Source organism: Euleptes europaea, chromosome 2 (genome assembly GCF_029931775.1).
Source record: "Euleptes europaea isolate rEulEur1 chromosome 2, rEulEur1.hap1, whole genome shotgun sequence".
Taxonomy (NCBI): domain Eukaryota; kingdom Metazoa; phylum Chordata; class Lepidosauria; order Squamata; family Sphaerodactylidae; genus Euleptes; species Euleptes europaea.
In genome coordinates this window covers 84,296,394-84,318,455 of record NC_079313.1, presented here as the reverse complement: position 1 = coordinate 84,318,455, position 22,062 = coordinate 84,296,394, and the positions used below count along the sequence as shown (strand labels likewise).

The following is a 22,062-nucleotide window of genomic DNA, read 5'->3' as shown; positions in this document are numbered from 1 at the left end:
AGAGCTAAGTACAACACTGCTCTCATACTGTACACCACTCCCAAGAGCTAACAGATTTCTTGATAAAGGGCATAGTTACAACCTGCACCGTGACTGCCATCATGCAAATTCTTGCACAACGCAGTGTACAGCCATATAAAGCGCAACCAAAAAAGCAGCCCAAATGATTGCCAATCCCAAACCAGATTATTGTAAAGTGGGATTTAGAGTTCAGGTGGCTGCCATACCTTCCTTGCGTTCCTCCAGGTTAAATCCTAGGCCCTCCACCCCTCCCTCTTTTCCCAAGGCAGTTTCTGTTATGCCTGGGAACGGCTCCTTACCAACCATAGCCAGCGTGCGAATGCAGGCTTCCACTGAGCTTTTGTGCTGCTGCTGCAGCCAAGGGCACTCCAGGAGCCTCATGGTAGATTGAAGGAGCTGCACCACAATTGTCTGATGGGTCTGCAAAAGCAAGGAGGCAAAGTCTCGTGAGGTGGGAAGCATCTGTCAGGGCCATATGCCAGCATGGCATAAAGGTTCAAAACGGCAGACTCCTGTCTGGAGAACCGGGCTTGATTCCCCGCTCCTCCACATGAGCGGCAGACTCTAATCTGGTGAGCCGGGTTGGATTCCCCACTCCTACACATGAAGCCAGCTGGGTGACCTTGGGCTAGTCACCTTTCTCTTGAAGCTCTCTCAGCCCCACCTACCTCACAGGGTGTCTGTTGTGGGGAGAGGAAGGGAAGGCAATTGTAAGCTGCTTTGAGAGTCCTTAAAGGTAGAGAAAAGCGGGGTATAAAAGCCAACTCCTTCTTCTTTTACTTGTAATGCCAAGTAAGCCTCAGAAGAGGGCAGCTTCCAGCTAGGATGCTGCCTTGGCTTTAGATTTCAGAAGCCCAGTCCAGATGACCCATCCATCCATCCCTCAGGACAGAGAAAAGCTTGGTGCATCAGCCCTGTGTAGCCACCGGACTATGAGGTAAGATTTTGCTCCTCAGCTGGCTCTGTGAAATCCTCTGCTGTTTGGTTCCAAGGAACCCTGGGGCCTTGGAAGGGAAGGGATTCAAGATCCAGCCCATTTGTACCTGTAGAGAGGTGCTGTTCTCAGAAAAAGGAGAGCTGAAGAAGGCATTGATTGTGTCCAGCACCACGGTGAGAACATACTTCTCCAAGGCGGGATCTGACAGGCGCTTCTCACGTTTCTTGCACACCTGTGGGGGTGGGGAAGCAAGAACAGCATTTTTATAGTACGTTCTGAAGTATCTGCCATGCATTATCGCAGAAACCCTTACAACCATCTTGCAGGTGAATATTATGAGCTCCATGATGCAGGGAACGCTGAGGTTGGGGGTTAAGTGGCCCACGTCTGGCTACCTTGTGAGTTCACAGCCAAAGTGAGATTTGAACTGCGACTTTCCAGCTCAGGCTTTTGGCTCCTGTGCAATACCTGCTCTGTAGAATCTGTGTCAACTCACGCCAGGCTGAAGGGAAAATAGTATGAATCTAATATCTCCAGGCTGAAACGTATCTGAGAAGCAGAAGAATGACCTCTCCTTCTAACCCCCCAGCCAGGCTACCTAGACCAACAACAGAGCCCTCTATATTCTCTAATAACCAGTCCTGGCACACAGTCCCCAATGCTGAAACCATTTCCCAAGCAGGATAAATGATTATTGTGTGCAGTCATAATGGCACAATATAATCTGAGGAAGTAATTCCTTGTCACACAGAATATAATGACAATAAAACATCACCTAGCTTAGAGAACAGCACACAGAGCTACAGCGTGAATGTAAGAAAGCCGAATATATCTAGCTAGGCACTCCATCTTCCAACATTTGCTGGCCAGATACTAAACGGAGGTCCATAAGCAGGATATGATGGTGATATCTATTCCCTGCTGACAGCCTCTAGCGTTTGATAGAGTGTTAGTGTCTCAAAACATGGACATTGCGCCAAATATCACAGCTAATAGCTTGCAATACATCTATCCTTCATGTGGTCATTAAATCCCTTTTAAACAACAAACAAACCATTTTTGCTAATGGCCAAAGTACCTTTAGCAATGAATATCATAAATGGAGGTGCTGTTGTACAGGAAATCACTTTTCCACCCATTTCTCCAACTAGCTACTTCAAGAGCCACTGTCCGCAAACCTACACTAGAAACTAAATCGCTTCCATGTTCCTGAAGTCCTTTTTCCCTATTATCTCAAGAACATTTTTAGCACCCACTCAAGCACCCACCCTGGCCATGTCAAGGGTGAAGTTCTCAAACAACGTCCAGATGTGATTGCTGGTGTAGATCTCCTTCATCTCCACCTCGGTGTCCACATAGCAGTGGTTGACAAAGTTGACATAAGCAATCTTCACCTGAAAGAAGACAGCAAGAGAATCTAGGGTTCCCTGCACATGGTGTGAGAAGTAGGAAAGAAAATGACCTCCATACTCATCAGACTCTCCTTTTTTGTTAGGACTGTGAAGCCCTCCAGAACTCCACTCATAACCTCACAAGGTGACTTGAGCACCTGCACTTTTGGCATTCAAGAAGACCCAGAAAACAGGTTGTTGTTTTTTATTTCGGAGGGCATTCAATGGAGGGTTAACTGTGTTGGCAGATAGGGCTGTGTTTTTATCTTGGGTGTTGTTTTTATCTTGTTGATGGACTGTTATACTGTCTTTATGGGTTCACAACTTATAGTTCTTTTTGTTAGCTGCACTGAGTCTAAAAAAAATCATACATGATATAAATAATAATAAAATTAATAAAATTTGGCAACAGCTTCATCATCCCATTCTGCCTTTCCTCCAAAAAGCTCAGGGCCAAGATAGACAGAATTCTGAGAGGTCTGTTCTCCCCAGCTGTTTCAAAAGGGGAAGAATCACAGAATCATAGAGTTGGAAGGGGCCATACAGGCCCTCTATACTCAATGCAGGATCAGCCTAAAGCATCCCTGACAAGTGTTTGTCCAGCCACTGCTTGAAGACTGTCAGTGAGGGGGAGCTCACCACCTCTCTAGGCAGCCGATTCCTCTGTTGAACTCCTCTCACAGTCAAAAAAAAATATCCTAATATCTAGATGGTTCCTTTCTGCCTATAATTTAAACCCATTATTGCAAGTCCTGTCCTCTGCTGCCCCTTCTCTCCTCTAAGTGGCAGCCCTTAAAATACTTAAAGAGAGCAATCATGTCCCCCATCAACCTCCTCTTCTCCAGACTGAAGAGCAGCCACACAGTGCCCTGAGTTTGATAGAGGCCATGGAAGGAGGTGGGGAAGAAGGAGCTTAACCCTTCCTCTATGCATTGTCTCACCAATACAAACTGAACTACTCCTAAAGCCTGGAAGGGACCCAGATAGGGAAAAGAATACAGGGAAAGAGAAAATGCCTAACAGCTATTAAACAGCATGGGAAATTAATTTCAATTGGTCAAACCACCACCACTACACAAACAGCCCTAATCTAAATCTAGACTTTGCATGCCTATTTTCATTTAAAGTGCCAGAGAGATCTATTCACAACATCTCTCAGTATCATATCTAGTATGGTCCTCAGGGTTAACAAAAATCAGAACTCATCTTGTTAGTATAGTTAGGTTAATAGGCCCAAGGTTACTGAGTGGCTGAGTTTGACACTCGGTCCAATACACCACCAGTTGTTTAGCGCAAACCTGGGCTGGCAAATGTATTTTTGCAAGATACATTTTCTTTCATGTGGCACAAGGGCTTAAATACCCAAGAGGTATCAGCTCAGGATCTCACAACATTCTTCCATAAAGCCACAGCCTTTGCCTGCCTGAATCCATGACAGCCACCTACATCCTGCCGTTACCTCCGTGATGCAGTCTTCATGGTTGACCACTCGCACCACATCCTCCAACGGAAGCAGGGACGTGCACTTGATCTCCGTGTATACGTTTTTGTCCTCAGCACAGGCTGCCAGTAGATCCACCAGGGAAATGTGATACATGAGGGGGCTGTTCTCCTCTACTCCATCCCGGGCGGTTGTCATCATCTCTAACATATTGGCTAGGGAGGTCTTATCATTATAGAACACCACCACATCATCTCCGGCATTGGTCAGCTATTGAAAAGGGACAAAAAGTCTAAGCAATATGATTCCACAGGGACATGGGTGGCAAATTTTTGCCCAGGAATAATCATAATCCAACCTCTTCTACCTCGCCTGCCATATACAGGCTGGGGCAGAGCTAAAGAGTACACTGGTTCTGCACAATGTGCAGATCTCTGAGAGTATGAAAACCTCCTTTTAGCTTATATCTATACTCTAATGGCAGGATCTATTTTAATTTTCCAAACGGTATCTGACCTTGTGATGCGAGGCTGCTGCCCATGCCACTGCTGAGATGGCAGCTAGCCTGGTTTCAGATGCAGCACTGGCAGATCATTCTGGCATACAGTTCTCTCTAAACTAACATGTTTAACAGTGAGGGCCTGTGATCCGGTGAGAGGATGGCCTCTTTAGTGTCATGGTAAATCTCCAGAATGGCAAAGGAAGAGCATTTTCTTTTCAATAAGCCATTCTTTTCAATACTACATCCATACTGAGATATATCAGGGCCAGACAGGGCATGGAGATGGCAAAGTACCCATAGAGTTAGGCCACAACTTCACTCTTTGCAGCATCCCTCTCCTTATGCTAAGCTAGCGCATGAAAGAATTGAAGACCTGGTAGGCCGCTGCGTAAACAGACTGCTGGACTTGATGTATCTTGGTCTGATCCTGCATGGCTTTTCTTATGTTCTTACTTTAACAGATGGGCAATAGCTAAAGGGTGATGCAGATCTCACACTTGGGATTTGACACCTCTGAGCAGGATTGTACCTCCTCCCATTCCCTACTCACTTGTAGATGACTCTGGCCTCTGTTTTTCTCCTATTCTTTGGCAACCATATATACCTTGACAATAGAATAATGCTGAGCTGCTTGAGTAAGGAAGCCCCGCCTGCAAGGCCACCACCTCAGGCCAGTGTGGTGTAGTGGTTAAGAGAGGTGGTTAGAAGCGGTGGACTCTAATCTGGAGAAGCAGGTTTGATTCCCCACTCCTACACATGAGCGGCAGAGGCTAATCTGGTGAACCGGGTTGGTGTCCCCACTCCTACACATGAAGCCAACTGGGTGACCCTGGGCTAGACACAGCTCTCTTAGAGCTCTCTCAGCCCCACCTATCTCACAGGGTGTCTGTTGTTGGGAGGGGAAGGGAAGGTGATTGTAAGCCGGAGTGATTCTGCCTTAAGTGGCAGAGAAAATCGGCATATAAAAACCAACTCTTCTTCTTCTTCTTTACAGGGATCAACAGGCTTGAGAGACAACTGGATTTTCCCCTCAGCATTTCCCAGCTTGCCCCTATTACTTGACATGACAAGAAGAGCTGCAGTCAGATTATCCAGCTATTCCCTGCCCCTTGTTTTATCAGGGACCAATTTCCCCTATAGGTCTGAAGCCTTTTCTCCCTTGAGGCTGGATAAGGTCTTTCCCTCAGTTCCCAAACAGCCTTGCATCTTGATCTGTCCCTTCCCTCCACCCTCCATCCCCGGGTTTTTCCCACCATTCCCCTGACATGGAGGTGGAGCCTCACCTCAGTCATGATCATGTCCTGGCACTTCTTGATGTATTTGCCCTCAGCCTTGATGATAGTGTGCAGGAAGTCGAGATACTGCACGTGGCGCCCGTGTGTGGCCAGGCAGTGGATGAAGTGCTGCAGCACCGTCTCACTGATCTCTGAGCACAGCTGGTAGTTGTTCAGGAAGATGTGCTGCATTGTCTCGGCCTCCATCAGCTGGTGAGAACAAGAAGCTATAAGAACGGAGGTGGGGCTACAGGGGGGCACAGCAGCGAGCACAGCCCGTGCCTCCCTAGACTTTCCTCATGCTAAGGAGACCCAGTCTTTCTCCACTGAATTTTCATCGTTTGCTTATTCCAACATCATCCAGTAATTTTAATCATAATATTCCTATGGAGCTCAGAGTGGCCAATGTGAGGCTGCTCTGTTTGTTTATTTAGAAAACGTCTATGCCACCTCTCCAGAGGCCTGTTTGAGTCAACTCACCAAATATACTGTCGTAATAAAAAATATCAAAATGACAGCATACGATTATCAATAATTAACAAGGCATAAGAACAAACCAGGGCATAAAAAGAGCATAAAACAACATGCAACAGCCTTATCCCAACTATCGTGTAGGGTAAATTAGGCTGAATGACAGTGTCTAGCCCCAGGTTCTCTCATTCAATAGCAGTTAATCCTCACACCCCAAATGGAGCAATGAAGCAATCATAGGATTACAAAGCCTGTCCTGGCAATGTTTGGGCAGCATTAGCTGGTCTGTCAGAATAAGTCTCTTTTTTCCCAGCTTCACACAACTCAGTATATTTTTTACCCTCCTTCGCTTTGCCCTTTTCTCTTACCCCAGGAGTGAGGAACAAGCTGAGATGTTTGTGCAGAAGGGTCTGGTTTTCTTGGTTGCCTGCACAGAATTTCTGCAGGAACTGGTGGGTTAGTTTCAGAATCTCCAGCATCTTGGTGTCACCCTGCATACATTGGCAAAGGTAAAAAAAAATACTTTCTGGGATAAAGGAGCCTGACCTAGTGTCTAAGAAAAGATCCAAAAAAATAATTACACATCCCAGAACAGATACAGGAAAGACAGACAACACCTGGTAAGAAAGGCTTTGGACACAGCATACCCTATTTGGAGCAAGAAGGCTGGACCCGTTACCCCCTTTAAAATGCTGCAATTTAATGGTTCTATCAGAACTCAGTAACAACAGTTGCTACCCTTACTCGACTGCCAATCTTCCCACCTTTTCATATGGAATCTGCAACAGGTCTAGCATCACTTTGTGGGCATCCATGTTCTTCAGCAAGCGCTGCTGCTTCTTTCGCATCTGCTCACCCACCCCGCACATTTTATTTAGCCGTTCCAAAATCTGGAGAGAAACAAAGAAGAAGTTCCACCACGCTGAAGATGAATTAATGGCAGGACAGATTCAGCAACCTTAACCCAACTTCTAGAGAAGCAAAGGGAGGTACCATCCCATGCCAATGCCACTCCAGAACTGAGGGATGTGGCTCAGCTCAAGGTGCCTTGGGGCTGGAGGAACCCAGCTCAGGCTGTGCTAAGGTGTTCTTCCATCTCACAGGACATCATCTGACATTACTCTCTGTCTTAGTCCAGCTCACTAGAAATTGGATGATATTCTCAGTCATTAAGAGACTGGGTTGTACCTGGCTGTGTAGCACAATTCTCTTTATACATGATCTGCTCTAAAGATTCTCCAGTCTTGTCTGACAGATTCCCTAAGGAGAATGACAGATGTAACTGCTTACCCCTTTAACCAGTTGATAGTTCTCACTGCTTTTCTCTCCAGGGGTCCCTGGCTCCTCATCTGTGGTACGCTGAGGATGGGGCAGAAGGAGAAAGGTCATTCAGATGGCTAAAGAGCTAAACCAGAATATCCATTCTGGTTCAATATCCATTAGCCCTCCTGTCACTATACAGAAGTCAACAACTAAGGAAGCCTACATTTTACTCACTCTAATGTATTAGAGATATATCATGGCATGGAGTAAATAAATAAAGTATAACCTGATCAGAGTGGGGTTTACACAAGTGCAGTAAACCATCTCTTTGTAGGAGCCTGCCTCCCCCTCACCTCCCCCCGCTGCCCTGAAGAAATGAGGTGTCACCAGGAAGAGTATAATATAGAAATGTGCTGTGAAAGTACCCTTCTCCCAGCAGAAAACAAGCTTTGGATCCAGCCAATATGTAATTCCTGCACATGTGGAATTATGTTAGATGCCTCTATGCCTTGCAGCTGTTCGGCCCTTACCTCTTTTTTCTCCTTCTTCTCCCCTTCCTGTCCATCCTCTCCTTTGGAGCTACCCTTCTTTTCCACCCAGAGCTCTGACTTCTCCACCATCATACGCAGTTTGTCAAGCTCTGACTTGATCACTTTATAGTTCTCCACATCCTGAGCAGAGATAAGTAGCTGGACCTGGATTGAGATACAATAAAGTACATCAGCATAATCTGTTCGTGGTGCTGGCTGGTAAAAGAAAAAAGTAATCTGGGAAAGCCAAGCTGTATTAAAATGGAGTACAAGACCGTTGTCTTCCTCAAATTATTCAAGCGTTCCTCATATTGTTATCATAAAAGCCATGAAGGCCAAAATCCAGAGGTGCGTGTGTGCAAGACGGTGCTGCATGCAGAACAGAAAATATCTTGTGGTAGGGATGCTGAAGTTGCTTAGAGACATTAATGACAATGTACCTGTGCGCACATGACGACCCAAGTCTTTTCTCAGTGCAGATCCAGAACACATGGAACAGTTGCTCAGTGCATGTAAGGCCTACTGCTGGACTGAGATGATGCTAGTATATTGGCAATGGTATGCAACAGCTACAAAAACATCCCAATGACAGGCCTGTAACTAGCCCTTTTAACTTTGACTGCTGCTTTCCAATTTGGCCCTTCTGACATTTCTTGTAAAAATGACTGATGGTTTTGTGTTGTCTCTGTTATCGCATCATCTGAACTACATAACAATTATAAAAGATTGACCCCATTACCCACACCTGAAGCACTATAGGGTGCTGAGCAGCCACCTCACATCATTTTTATGTTTATTACATTATATATTAGAACCCCAGAAGAGGAGGAGAAGGAGAAGGAGAATTGACTTTTATATGCCGACTTTCTCTGCCACTTAAGGAAGAATCAAACCGGCTTACAATCACCTTCCCTTCCCCTCCCCACAACAGACACCCTATGAGGTAGGTGGGGCTGAGAGAGTGTGACTAGCCCAAGGTCACCCAGCTGGCTTCATGTGGAGGAGTGGGGAATCAAACCTGGTTCTCCAGATCAGAGTCCACCGCTCCAAACCACCACTCTTAACCACTATACCACACTGGCTCGCAATGGGGCCACAAATAAAAAACAAACATTTTTTCTCTCTGTCAAATCATAGGAATATCCACAAAGACAGAGAAGACAGGTTGAGCATCCCTTATCCGGACTGCATGGGACCAGAAGCGGTCCGTATTTCGGATCTTTCTGTATATTGGAATATTTGGAATTTCTGTACATACATAATGAGATATCTTGGGGATGGGACTCAAATTCATGTATGTTTTATATACACATTATACACATAGGCTGAATGTAATTTTAAATAATATGTTTAATAATTTCGTGTACATTGAACCATCAGAAAGCACAGGTGTAACTATCTCACCAGAATACCAGTACCAGCTGTTAAACAAGAACAACAACAAACGAACAAACAACGGCAGCCTTTCAGCCTCCACCTACGATGCAGTGTACACTGTATTTTATTTTTTCAGGTAAGAGGAATCATTGAAAGCAGGCAGCTTGGATCTGCCTGCATGCTGGCTCAAAGGGTCCAGTTTTTGAATCAGTCTGGATATGGCATGTCCACATAAGGGATACTCTACCTGTATGTTTAATGTGACAGAAAGGTAGCCACCACAAGTCAGCTGCCTGACTAGTTGCACTGAAGAAGGAATGTTTAAAATGATCCAGACACAGATGATGGGGTGGACTTACTGATCTTTAGCTCACACAGCACTGAGAGTTACCTGCTTAAAGGTGTGAAGGACCTCCTGCCTTTGGCTGAAATGTTTGAAGAGGAGTTGCAGGGAGCCTGACACAAGAGGGGGGTAGTCATGCATTGTCAAGTGGATCAGCACACGAAGAAACATCCGCCCTCCTTCATCATCCACTTCTAACATGCTGCTTGTTTTCCTTTGGTCGAATTGAAAATAAAATCAGAACCAACTCCTAACACTGAGGTCTTCAAAATAATGAGATTGAACTGATTTAACAAGATTGGATTCCCTTGATCTGCATGCTTTAGAAAACAGCAAGTGATATCCTTGATAACTTTTAAAAAATATTATCTCCTGGTTGCCCATAATATCTACATCTTTGACTCCAGCCAAACATATACTCTGCAGAAAAGAGGACTAAGGTGTCTAATGGAAGAGTTAACAACAGACAAACACTTACCCAATCCCAAACATGGCTTCAGCCTGCTCACCAATCCGGTCCAGGTTCATTGTTGCAGCTGAAGGAGAAGGAAAAACATGAGAAGTGAAACAAACCATCTAAGATGTCAAACTTAAAGAAGTTCTAGGACTCACACAATTGCAAGCATGTGGCAGGATATAATGTGACACCACAGTCATGTGGCAGAAAGAGTCCTTTGCTAAAAAATAAATCCTCTCCATCACAGAATTATCTCACTTCACCATTCATCTGTTCCAACCCACCATCAACCTGACCGTGAACCAATCCATACATTTTCCAGACAAAACTGTACAAATACATAATGGAAGCATAAAAACTACTCTATACTAGAAACAAAAAGCAGAAATTTACTTGTGGAGTCAAAGGCTGGAGCTGTTCCATCAGCCCCGCTGTCTTGCATTGGGTAGACTTCTACAAACTCTTTCTTGAAGACAGAGAGCAAATAGGAAATTCTATAATCCAGCCGTACATTCAGGATGAACTGGGGAAGAGCAAAGAGGATGGAATTATTGTGCTTTCTAGTATTGTACTGCATTTCCCCAAGCCCGTGTAGATAAAAGGACTATCAGAAGCAGCCATTATATCACAGGATCACAACAGTCCCACTGTGGGTGTCTACAATTATGGACTTTCCCTCACCTGTAAAATCTCCAGTATTTTCAGCTTAGTTTCCATCACCACAATATTTTCATTTTCTATGCTCCTTCCTCTATCGACTGGCTCTTGAGCCACTACAGTATTCATAGTTGAGGGACCAAAGATCGATTGCTTCCTGCTCAGCACCATAGTAGACATCATCTGACCAACACCATGGATAGATCTCCGGACATTCTTTCCTGGAAGAGCGAGCAAATTCAGTCAAAGCAGAAGCAGGTCCTACTTATACTAATGCACAGGGTATTTGGTGGACTTCTAAAAACACACTGGGAATTAGGATAAAAAGCCTCTCCTTTCAAGCCAGATCAGATTTTAGTTTGAAATTGAAAATATTTGCTCCATACAGGGCAAAAAAATGGCTTTGTTCTTACAGTGGTTTCCAGTTTTTCCCCCTTTCATTACATTGTTCCTCTGCATTTTTATGAGATTATTTCATGCCAAATTATGCACTGGATATAGAAGACAAAGCACATGTTAGTGCAGTGATTACTAGATAAAGGTAAAGGTCCCCTGTGCAAGCACCGGGTCATTCCTGACCCATGGGGTGACATCACATCCCGACGTTTCCTAGGCAGACTTTGTTTTACGGGGTGGTTTGCCAGTGCCTTCCCCAGTCATTTTCCCTTTTACCCCCAGCAAGCTGGGCCCTCATTTTACCAACCTCGGAAGGATGGAAGGCTGAGTCAACCTTGAGCTGGCTACCTGAAACCGACTTCCGTCGGGATCGAACTCAGGTCGTGAGCAGAGTTTGGACTGCAGTACTGCAGTTTACCACTCTGCGCCAAGGGGCTCCTGATTACTAGATGCCAGCATGAATTTGTCAAGAGTAAGTCATGGGTTTAGTGTTTATTAAACCTGGGGAACTCTGTGGCTGTAATATTTTTTTCTATTTATTTGAAACATTTATATGCCACCTTTCCACCCCATTATGGGCCCAAGGCAACAAACATCGAAACATTAAAACATTTCAACATTAAAATATTTAAGACATTAGAACAGCAGGGTATATATAAAGTATGGAACATTAAGCTGAAGTTAATAAAATGAAATTTAACAGTAGTGAGGTCTATGCACACAATACAGTATGAGAGATGCCTGGCTGGAAAGCAGTACAAGTGAAGGAGATCTAGGGATTACAGTGGGTCACAAACTGAATATAAGTCAGCAGCATGATGTAGTTGTGGATTTGGGGATGCATTACCAAAGTCAGGGCTGTTTTCGGTGGTATTTGGAGTTACTGAGTACCAGCACCATTTGTGTGGGGGCTCTTCTGAGTTTTGAGGGGGGAATTGGTGGAAATCAGTGCAATCTTATATATGAGTACTGGCACCTTTTTTTTTCTTTTTACCAAAAAAAAGGCATTGCTAGAAGTAATAGTCCTTTATTGTGCAATGGTCAGACCTCATCCAGAGACCTATGTTCTGTTCTGGGTGCTACATTTTTAAAAGGACACTGATAAACTGGAACAATTTCCAAGGAGGAAGATTAAGGGTCTGGAAATCAAGTACAGAAGAACATAAGAAAAGCCATGCTGGATCAGACCAAGGTCCATCAGGTCCAGTAGTCTGTTCACACAGTGGCCAACCAGGTGCCTCTAGGAAGCCCACAAACAAGACGACTGCAGCAACATCCTGCCTGTGTTTCACAGCACCTAATATAATGGGCATGCTCCTCTGATCCTGGAGAGAATGGGTATGCATCATGACTAGTATTCATTTTGACTAGTAGCCATGGATAGCCCTATCCTCCATGAGCATGTCCACTTCCCTTTTAAAGTCTTCCAAGTTGGCAGCCATCACCACATCTTGGGGCAGGGAGCTCCACAATTAAACTAAGTACTGTAAGGAAGGGTTGGGGAAAGTGGCATGCTTAATTTGAATAAGAGACAATTAAGGGAAATATGGTGGCAGTCTTTGGATAGCTGAATGGCTGGTAGAGACTTATTTCCTGTTAGTCCGGAGGGTAAGACTAGGAATAATGAGTTCCAATAACTGGAAAGCAAATTTTGTTCAGCTATTGGGATGAAATCACTAGTGGTAATTGTTCTGAAATGTGGTGGGCTCATTTTTGCCATTCTTTAAACAGAGGCTGGGCAGCCATGTCAGGGATGCTGTTATTAGGGATCTCCTGTACCAGGCAGGGATCAGACTAGATGACCTTTAATGATCCTATCAACTCTGTGACTCTAATGTTTACGATCTACATAAATGTAATGAACCAAAAACAACATTTAGAAGACTGTATAAGTCACTGCCCTGATCAATTAATGTTAATTTAACTAAGTTTATCCTCTAGCTCAGCAGCCTTTAAAGCTTAGAGAACCTAGGGCCATAGAGAGTCATCTGACTTTATGGACAAGAAATCTAAATTAGACATGGGCATATCTTATTGGGAAAGATATCTTATTGGAAAAGATATTCAGTTGGTTCATTCAAGTGATGAGCCTAGCATTCGGCTCAGTAAGACCTATCTTCCATTAAGATTCCCTGAACTTACCAGGCATATCATCGTTGTACATGGTCTGCATCAACAGTTGAGGGTTCTGGACACAGTCAATGATGCCAAGAAGAGTCCGCGTCAGGCGCAGCAGCTCACTAAAGCTATAGAAGCCAAAGTAGATGAGGTTGTGGGCAAGACTGACAACCTGGGAAGAGAGGCAACATTGGGCAGGTGAAGCTGAAAGCACCCCATAGATTAAAAATGCTGTCAATCTATCAATAGCATAAATAAAAACAGGTTCTATTAAAAGCTACAGAGCTGCAGTTGACAGTGATATGGCCAGATAATGGCAGCAGCAGGAAAAGATCTTCTTTGGTCTTAATGTTAGGGCACAAGCCTTGAACCTTTTGCTTTAGGGATATCAGTCAGGGATCCAGTCTGTGCACAACAACCAAGTTCTGCCCAAATAAGGAAACTGCCTGATAGGCAATCAGACCAGCTAAGAACTGTCCAGCACATCAGTGAGCCAGAGTGGTCATGTGATAATGCTTAGGTCAGGCTTGTCTTCTGGTATCAGTGCCAAGAAGACTCAGCTTGCAGTCAATCTCTGGCACAGGCTCGCTTACATCTTCACCTGGGGGAGGACTGTGGCTCAGTGGTAGAGCACCTGCTTGGCATGCAGAAGGTCCCAGGTTCAATCCCTGGCATCTCCAGTTAAAGGGACTAGGCAATGTGAAAGACCTCTACCTGAGACCCTGGAGAGCCACTGCTGGTCTGAGTAGACAATACTGACTTTGATGGACCAAGGCTCTGATTCAGTATAAGGCAGCTTCATGTGTTCATCTCTGCTTTAGTATCCTCCAAGGAGTTTGTTCTCTGACTTGCTAAAAGCAAAATCAGATAGTGGCCTCTGCAAGCATTTTATTGAAAGCATGTGGTAACTGGATGTACATTCAATATATATCTGTAATGGAAGAAAAATCTGGAAAATGTTGTTTGAATGATAGGACTACATAAAAAAACTCTATTACTCTGAGGAGGGGCAGATTTCTATACTTCAGTTTGCTACACAAAAATACATATCAAATTCCACCACTCAGACATCATAACTGCAAAGTATAATAGAACTGGGTGGGTTCATAAAACAACAAGAGGGGGAAGAGGGGAGTCTCTTGTTTGTTTTAACAGTTCGTCTACCATTGATTCTTTCAGCATGGAACACATTTTTGTGAGAAATTAAACAGTAATGGAGATTGACTTAAAAGAATGAGAGAGAAAAACACTTCGCTATGCAACAGGAAATACCACAATTATTTAACGTGGACATGTGGTGCATTGGGAAGAGCACGTGATACATGAACAGCAGCAGATATGAACACATGAAGTATCAAGCCAGCCCACTGGTCTATCTCGCTCATAACTGTCTAGTCTGAATTGTCGACTCTCAACAGGCAGGCCTTCTTCACGCAAAGCACACACCGAGTGAGTGAGGCTTGCCTGAGGCTACCTAGTGAGTTTCGCTCACTCTCTCAGCCACAACGCAACACCAAGCGATTCTGCTCTTGTCTCAGAGGTGGGTGAAGTCTCCCACTTTGTACCAAAGGTCGGTTCCTCACCTCAAAAGTGAGCTTGTTCTTCTCCTCATTGGCAAAGGGCACTGCTTCACTGACCACATTGTTGAGATAGTCCTCTACAAATTCCATGGTGCTGGCAAATTTGTTCTTCTTGTCATCCCGTGAACTATTCAGATTGGAATCATAGCTGCAAAGGAGAAACAAAGATTGAATGAATCAAAGGGAGTACTTTATCTCCAGCACATGCCATCTCTACGTCTCCATGAATACATTGAATTATGCCACACACACACACACACACACACACACAACTATCAATAAGGTTTTTACACTTGACCACCCATCCTATTGTCTGTTACCAGTGAAAAAGGCTGGATATAGAACTAGAAGACTCTCTGAGATGCCATATTCTCCTGTCATTCCCTTCTATTCCTGATACTCTTTATATGCCTTACTCTTTGATCGTGATAGCTGTAGGAATCTCAGTCCACAGACGTGCAAACTTCACAGGCATAACTTTCTCCTGAGGATCTCTGTCCACATGTACGTGCAGCATGAGATGGCAGAAGGAGGCCCTGAGGTCAAAGGGCAGCATTTCATCTGCCATGCAAAGGAAGATCAATTCCACTCCCAGTTGCTTGGAGATTTCTTTAATGGCCAAATATTGCCGGTCCATGCACATACGAGCGAACAGCTTCAGCTGGTATCTGTGAAGAGCAAAAGGAGATGGAAGCATTGCAGAAGAGTCAACAAATGAAAAGAGAAGGATAAAGAGAACATAAACAGAAGCAGAAGGAAAAGGAGCAGGGGAAATTCATTACTAAAAGGACAAGGTTTGGTCACAAAGATTTCTCCAAAGTAGTTCCTTGCAACTTCAGTAGCACACAAGCAGTGCCGTCCTAAGAAGAGTTATACCCTCCTAAGCCCATTTATTTCAATGGACTCAGAAGGGTATAACTCTTCTTTGGTAGGCACTGATGGCCTGCTAAATGGAATACCAGTTGGTCAAAGACCAGGCACCATCAACTCAGCTGGACAACAGGAAGCAAAACAAGAACTGTTGTGATCCAATGGCAAGAAATACAAAATCAAGATCTTTCAAGGCATCTTTCCCTGGGTTCCATAGTGTAACGTTTCTATAATAAGCAGTACTGATATCATTTTCAGGACTGCCAAGTGCATAAGGGAGAAGTGGAGAAAGAGGCTCTATTAAGTCAATGTGTTGACTCCTCCTGCATATTGACCTTGCTTGAGAAGACTGTTGTGTCTATGTAGGAAGAACAGGGACTCATACAACAGTTTTGTCCCTTCTTCTGATCAGGTCCATGGCTAGCATTTCCTCAACCCAGCTACCCAGTCAGACAGCTGGTACCGAACATGTTTCACAGTGTCAAATGCAATACTCCAAGGTCATGCAGCCCCATAACAGAGCACACAGAACCCCCCAAGGCAATTTTAGGTTGGGAAAATGGCACCCCCTTCTCATCCCATGCCACAGCCCTGATCCAAATTGGGCCTTGGCACATTTGGTAACTTAGTTTCTTGCAGGTCACACTTGACTGTGATACCGCTCCGAGTGACAGCCACCTTGAGCCTGACTTTGGTCAGGAAAGAGCAGGATAGAAATTGAAAAATAAATAAGATGTAAATAAATACAATCAGAGTCTGTTACCAGTTAAGGTCCAAACTAGATGAGAATGACTAGTTAAGAATGCCAGTAAAGGACTGGATCTACTATGGAGTTCAACACCCCCTTTTGTCTTCATTCTCCCCAAAGGTGAAGAGTCAGAAGCATCATGCCTCCTCATTACCTGTAGTAACTCAGAACATTCTCATCGTGGGCGTTGCCTGCCCGGGCTTCCTGGGACAGCTGCCGGATGCTCTTCTCATGGTGTTCATTATTTCTGTCACTCCAAGTCAGCCAGACCTCCTCCTCAGAAAACTCAATACTCAAGTATTCATGAGTTTGAGACATCTCCTTCACAGGTCTCAACCTGAAAATTGAAGGGGGGGGGGGCGTGAACCAAACAGAATGCTGTGCTCTACTATTCAGACAGAGCAGAAGCAACAACAGAAAGGGGGGAGGGATGTCATGTAAACCTAGCCAGTGCCAAGCTAGTAAACAACTCCCTCTCACTTTTATGATATTCTGATTTGCCTTTCAGGCACAGAACGGGCCCCCTAATATGCAGATACCTAATTACTGGCCTGGATGGCCCAGGCTAGCCTGATCTCGTCAGATCTCAGAAGCTAAGCAGGGTCAGCCCTGGTTAGTATTTGGATGGGAGACCACAGAGGAAGTCCAGGGTTGCTGTGCAGAGGAAGGCACTGGCAAACCACCTCTGTTAGTCTCTTGCCATGAAAACCCCAAAAGGGGTCGCCATAAGTCAGCTGCGACTTGACGGCACTTTACATACACACAAATACTGAGGAAGGAGCCCTGTGGCGCAGAGTGGTAAGCTGTAGTACTGCAGTCAAAAGCTCTGCTCACAACCTGAGTTCGATCCTGACGGAAGTCGCTTTCAGGTAGCCGGCTCAAAGTTGACTCAGCCTTCCATCTTTCCGTGGTCGGTAAAATGAGTACCCAGCTTGAGGGGTAAAGGGAAGATGACTGGGGAAGGCACTGGCAAACCACCCCGCAAAACAAAAGTCTGCCTAGAAAAGTCGGGATGTGACATCACCCCATGGGTCAGGAATGACTCGGTGCTTGCACAGGTAGGGCTGTTGATTCGGTTCGGCCCGAACTGAAAAACAGCCGAATTTACCGCAATTCGGCGGGTTTTCGGTTCAGACAAACCAAACTCAAAAAGGGGGGAAACCGGGGAGCCGAATTCTCTGAGTTCGGGGTGTTCCCGAATAAATTTGGCGAATTCGGCCCCTTTAAACTGATCTGCGCCTTCCAGCTGGAAGGCGCAGATCTGTCCCCCCACCCCCGCGCGCCTCCAGGGAGCTTCCCTGGAGGCGAGCGGTGGGCCCTTTAAACAGATCTGTGCCTCCCAGCTGGAATTTTCCCCCGAACTCCGGATCCCCCCAAATTTTCGGGGATCCGAAGCGAGGGAGTTCGGACTTCGGCACGGCCCGAATAAAAACGGGCCGAATTTTGCCGAAGCTGAACTATACCGAATTTTTTTTGTTCAACAGCCCTATGCACAGGGGACCTTTACCTTTTTAATTACTGAGGAGGGTAGCTGTGTTTGTCTGTTGCAGCAACAATAAGTAGGAGTCTTGTAACACCTTAATAGTTGACTAGTAAATTTACAGTGCAATCTTAACAAAGCTACTTTCTTCTAAACCCATTGACTTCAATGGATTTGGAAGGCTGGAGCTTTTCTCAGGATTGCACTGCTGATTGAATAACCCTTTTAGAATACAGCGATCCTTTTAAAACTGATGTTGTATGTGTGTGTTTTTCCGGTAATTATTATTGCGATGTCTTAAAGGGCGTAAAAACAAATCTGAAAGAAATGAATCTACATGGAAGTTTCCTTTACATTTCTGAGAATGATTCCAGGTGGGCAGGCCATGTCAGTCTGTAGTAGCAAAATAATAAAGGAGTCCAGTAGCACCTTAAACAAAATTTATTCCCGCATGAGCTCTAGAATATCAGGGCTCACTTCATTCGATGCATGAAGCGTACATCCATTAAGAAGATCCATTTATACTAAAAGCTGCAAACAACCAAAAGGCAGTAGGGATGTTACAGAGAGAGGCAGCTCAACTCTTTTGGCTGGATCTCTTTCTAAACTAGCTTTTCTTTGTAACCGTACCCCTCCACACACATATACTCACTTTACTGATGTTTGTGCATCTGATTAAGTGAACTCTGACTCACTGAAGTTTATTCTACAAATAAATTTTGTTGGTCTTGAAGGAACCACTGGTTTATTCTAGAAATTTTTTCTAGAAATAAATTTTACTTAAATAAAGTTTATTCTAGAAATAAATTTTGTTGGTCTTGAAGGAGCCACTGGACTACAGTTCTGTTTTATTAACAAGAATGATGTTTAGAAGACAGCCATCTCAGATTTGTTTTTGCCTTGAATCCTAACTTGTGGCTGGAACGCGCCCATGTCAGGTGAATAGGCAAGTGAGCAGTGCTTCCCTCAGAGCACATTTTGTGTGTGTGTTAAGTGCCGTCAAGTCACTTCCGACTCGTGGCGACCCTATGAATGAAAGTTCTCCAAAATGTCCTATCTTTGACAGCCTTGCTCAGATCTTGCAAATTGAAGGCTGTGGCTTCCTTTATTGAGTCAATCCATCTCTTGTTGGGTCTTCCTCTTTTCCTGCTGCCCTCAACTTTACCTAGCATGACTGTCATTTCCAGTGACTCTTGTCGTCTCATGACATGACCAAAATACAATAGCCTCAGTTTAGTCATTTTAGCTTCTAGGGTCAGTTCAGGCTTGATTTGATCTAGAACCCACTGATTTGTTTTTTTGGCAGTTACGGAATCCATAACACTCTCCTCCAACACCACATTTCAAAGGAAATAACCTATTTCAAAGGAATGAACATATTTTAGTGAACCTATTTCACGATGTCCTCACTCATCTGAGGCAATCAGTGTTAAAAAATCTACCCGTCTCCTCTCCACCTCTTCCCCAATCACTATCTCCTGGCAATTACATCTTAACAAGGAGGATGATAATATCTTAACTGAAGGGGAAGGTGGATTCGGCATTCAAAAAACAAGGGGCTCTCTGGATACTCACTCCGTTTGGATCAGGATGTCCGTGTTCTTGGGGTCTAGTACACATTTGCAGATCAGCTCCTGAGTGACGGGAATGGCGACGTGATTTGACACACACAAGTCCGATAAATAGTCTAGAAACCTGTGGCATATATGAGAGGTTATGATATTATACTCCAGCCAATGCAGTGAGGAGAGGGCCCTTCTGCCCAGTTGACTGCAGGTCCCTGAGCTGCCCTTAACTAATGAAATCAATAATTCTCCTTCTCGTCACATTTCACATAGCAATCAAGCATTATAATTCCCTATCAAAACCTCTCCAAAGAATTATTTTGGAAAAAATCCACCCCAAACAAAAAATTTCTATGGAGAAAAATTACTATGGAGCAAAAAATCATGTTGAAAGGTTTTAGTCATTCCTTTATGTTACTGGTAGCTTTTTGTCTAAGGAATGAATGTGAAAGTCATTTCAGCTCGATATGCTCTCTACATGGGGCATTTCCCTACTAGGCCTAATGCGGCCCAGTCTGCCAATCCCCCTCCCAAACACTGAATAATCAACATATCATTGATTCTTCTTACTAATGCCCTGTGCAGCTGCTGCCTCTTACTGGACATGATCAGCACCTTCATCTATGCAAATACCACATTTATTTTTCAGCAATCTCCAGCCAGCCCAGGCCTATTATTTCCAAAGAAGTCTTAGGTACCTTCATCTAACACAGTGACTGGCTAGTCAGCTTTCACAACATGCATTCAATATGCAAAATGGAAGCACACATACAGCCCCCCAGTGGGGCAAACAGCATTCTCCCAGGGCTGTTTCAGGTTGGAAAAGTGGTGGGGGAGTGTAGTAGAAGTAGAAGTAGAAGAAGAAGAAGAAGAAGAAGTAGAAGAAGTAGTAGTAGTAGTAGTAGAAGAAGAAGTAGAAGAAGAAGAGTTGGTTTTTACATGCTGACTTTCTCTACCACTTAAGGAAGTATCAAACTGACTTCCAATCTCCTTCCCTTCCCCTCCCCACAACAGACACCCTGTGAAGTAGCTGGAGCTGAGAGCTCTAAGAGAGTTGCAACTAACCCAAGGTCACCCAGCTGGCTTCATATGTAGGAGGGGGAAACACATCCAGTTCATCAGATTAACATCTGCCACTCATTTGGAGGAGTGGGGAATTAAACCCGGTTCTCCAGATCAGAGTCCACCGCTCTTAACCACTATACCACGCTGGCAGCCCTTTCTCCTTCCATGGCATGGAATCAATCCAGGGACCCACAAGTTCCCTCACACCTGACCTGTGACTGTCTGAATCAAAGTCAGGTCAGGAGAACTGAGACAAAACCCATTAAAAATCGTAACAAGTAGTTTGGCCCTCGGTGAGCTGCCTTGCACCCACCTGGGCTCTCGGTTCTTGCGCACCAGGCTCACAAAGGTCTCCACCTCAGTCTTGGTGATGTGCTTCTCCAGCAACTTGCGGTTGTTGTGCAAAAGGGCAGTGATGGTATCCTCAGCCAAGATGTCATAGCCAATCTGGGACTGCATCATACCAAACTGCTTGGCAATGTGTTCCTGCAAGAGGAGAGGTCACAATGCAGATGAACACACCAGCCCTATTTGAGACAACTTGCCTAAATCAACACCAACTGGATTTTAAGAGCCCCCAATTTAGACACAAAATAAGGGCCTTACAAAAAGGAGCATCTTCTCTTTATGCCTTCTGACCCCAGACAAACAGCCTCAAATCTAATATCTCACACCAGCTTATGACTTACTGCCCACCAAACCGATCTACCCTGAAGTAAAAGCCCACCTGATTCTTCCGATAGTCTTCCTGGGAGTGTCTCAGTACCCTGTAGCAGAGCCGGAACATGTATTGGTAGGGAGCATTCTTCTGATCCGACAGTTCCTCCAGTCGTACCAATGGGCCTTCCCCACCTTTGTCCTTGAAAGGAGCCTTCAGAATTCCAAAGATCTACACAGCACAGAAGGAAAAATTACCCATCTAACTGAAAGCTGCCTTCCATAGATTTCTTTTCCATGATCAGAGCTGTGATTTTAAAATGTTTCATGAGCTCTCTGGATGCATTTATGAATAAATGCATCCAGGTTCATCAGTTGACTGTATGAAATAAATGACTGAGTGGATGGCTGGCTGGCTGGGTGAGTGGGAAAAGCAAACTTTAGGAGGTCAGATCTACTGGTAGAGATGCACCAGGTTCAATAATGTAAACAACTCGAGAACAATCTCAGTGATGTTGGCAGAAAACCCTGGTGACAGTTTGCACTTGTGTACATCTCAGCTCTCGGAAGAGGTCTCATTTCACAGTACGGTTTCCCTCAATATCCCAATGGCTGCTCTTCAGTTTATTTTATTTTAATCAAAATGTCACACATAGAGACTATTAGACTATAGTTGTTGGTTCTGTGCATATTTCTAGTTCTGGTTTTGTATTTATAGCAGACTGTACTTGTGTGTGTGTGTGTTAAGTGCCGTCAAGTCGCTTCTGACTCATGGCGACCCTACGAATGAAAGTCCTCCAAAATGTCCCATCTTTGACAGCCTTGCTCAGATCTTGCAAATTGAAGGCTGTGGCTTCCTTTATTGAGTCAATCCATCTCTTGTTGGGTCTTCCTCTTTTCCTGCTGTCCTCACCTTTTC

The 22,062-nt window shown here is 44.6% G+C and overlaps 1 protein-coding gene across 1 annotated transcript in view; it reads right to left on the bottom strand.

The window, feature by feature from the left end:
• ITPR3 (inositol 1,4,5-trisphosphate receptor type 3) overlaps positions 1-22,062 on the bottom strand; it is a 126,055-nt gene that overhangs the window by 27,062 nt on the left and 76,931 nt on the right. The window contains exons 15-34 of the mRNA XM_056845363.1: positions 21,214-21,375; positions 20,800-20,972; positions 19,432-19,551; positions 16,531-16,713; positions 15,175-15,426; positions 14,762-14,906; positions 13,203-13,350; positions 10,689-10,885; positions 10,401-10,530; positions 10,029-10,086; positions 9,599-9,764; positions 7,831-7,995; positions 7,328-7,396; positions 6,802-6,927; positions 6,406-6,528; positions 5,576-5,776; positions 3,809-4,060; positions 2,227-2,352; positions 1,065-1,190; positions 321-441 (exon numbers count right to left, since the gene is read on the bottom strand). Of these exons, the coding sequence (XP_056701341.1) occupies positions 321-441; positions 1,065-1,190; positions 2,227-2,352; positions 3,809-4,060; positions 5,576-5,776; positions 6,406-6,528; positions 6,802-6,927; positions 7,328-7,396; positions 7,831-7,995; positions 9,599-9,764; positions 10,029-10,086; positions 10,401-10,530; positions 10,689-10,885; positions 13,203-13,350; positions 14,762-14,906; positions 15,175-15,426; positions 16,531-16,713; positions 19,432-19,551; positions 20,800-20,972; positions 21,214-21,375 (3,043 nt within the window). The remainder of the gene's footprint in view (positions 1-320; positions 442-1,064; positions 1,191-2,226; positions 2,353-3,808; positions 4,061-5,575; positions 5,777-6,405; positions 6,529-6,801; positions 6,928-7,327; positions 7,397-7,830; positions 7,996-9,598; positions 9,765-10,028; positions 10,087-10,400; positions 10,531-10,688; positions 10,886-13,202; positions 13,351-14,761; positions 14,907-15,174; positions 15,427-16,530; positions 16,714-19,431; positions 19,552-20,799; positions 20,973-21,213; positions 21,376-22,062) is intronic.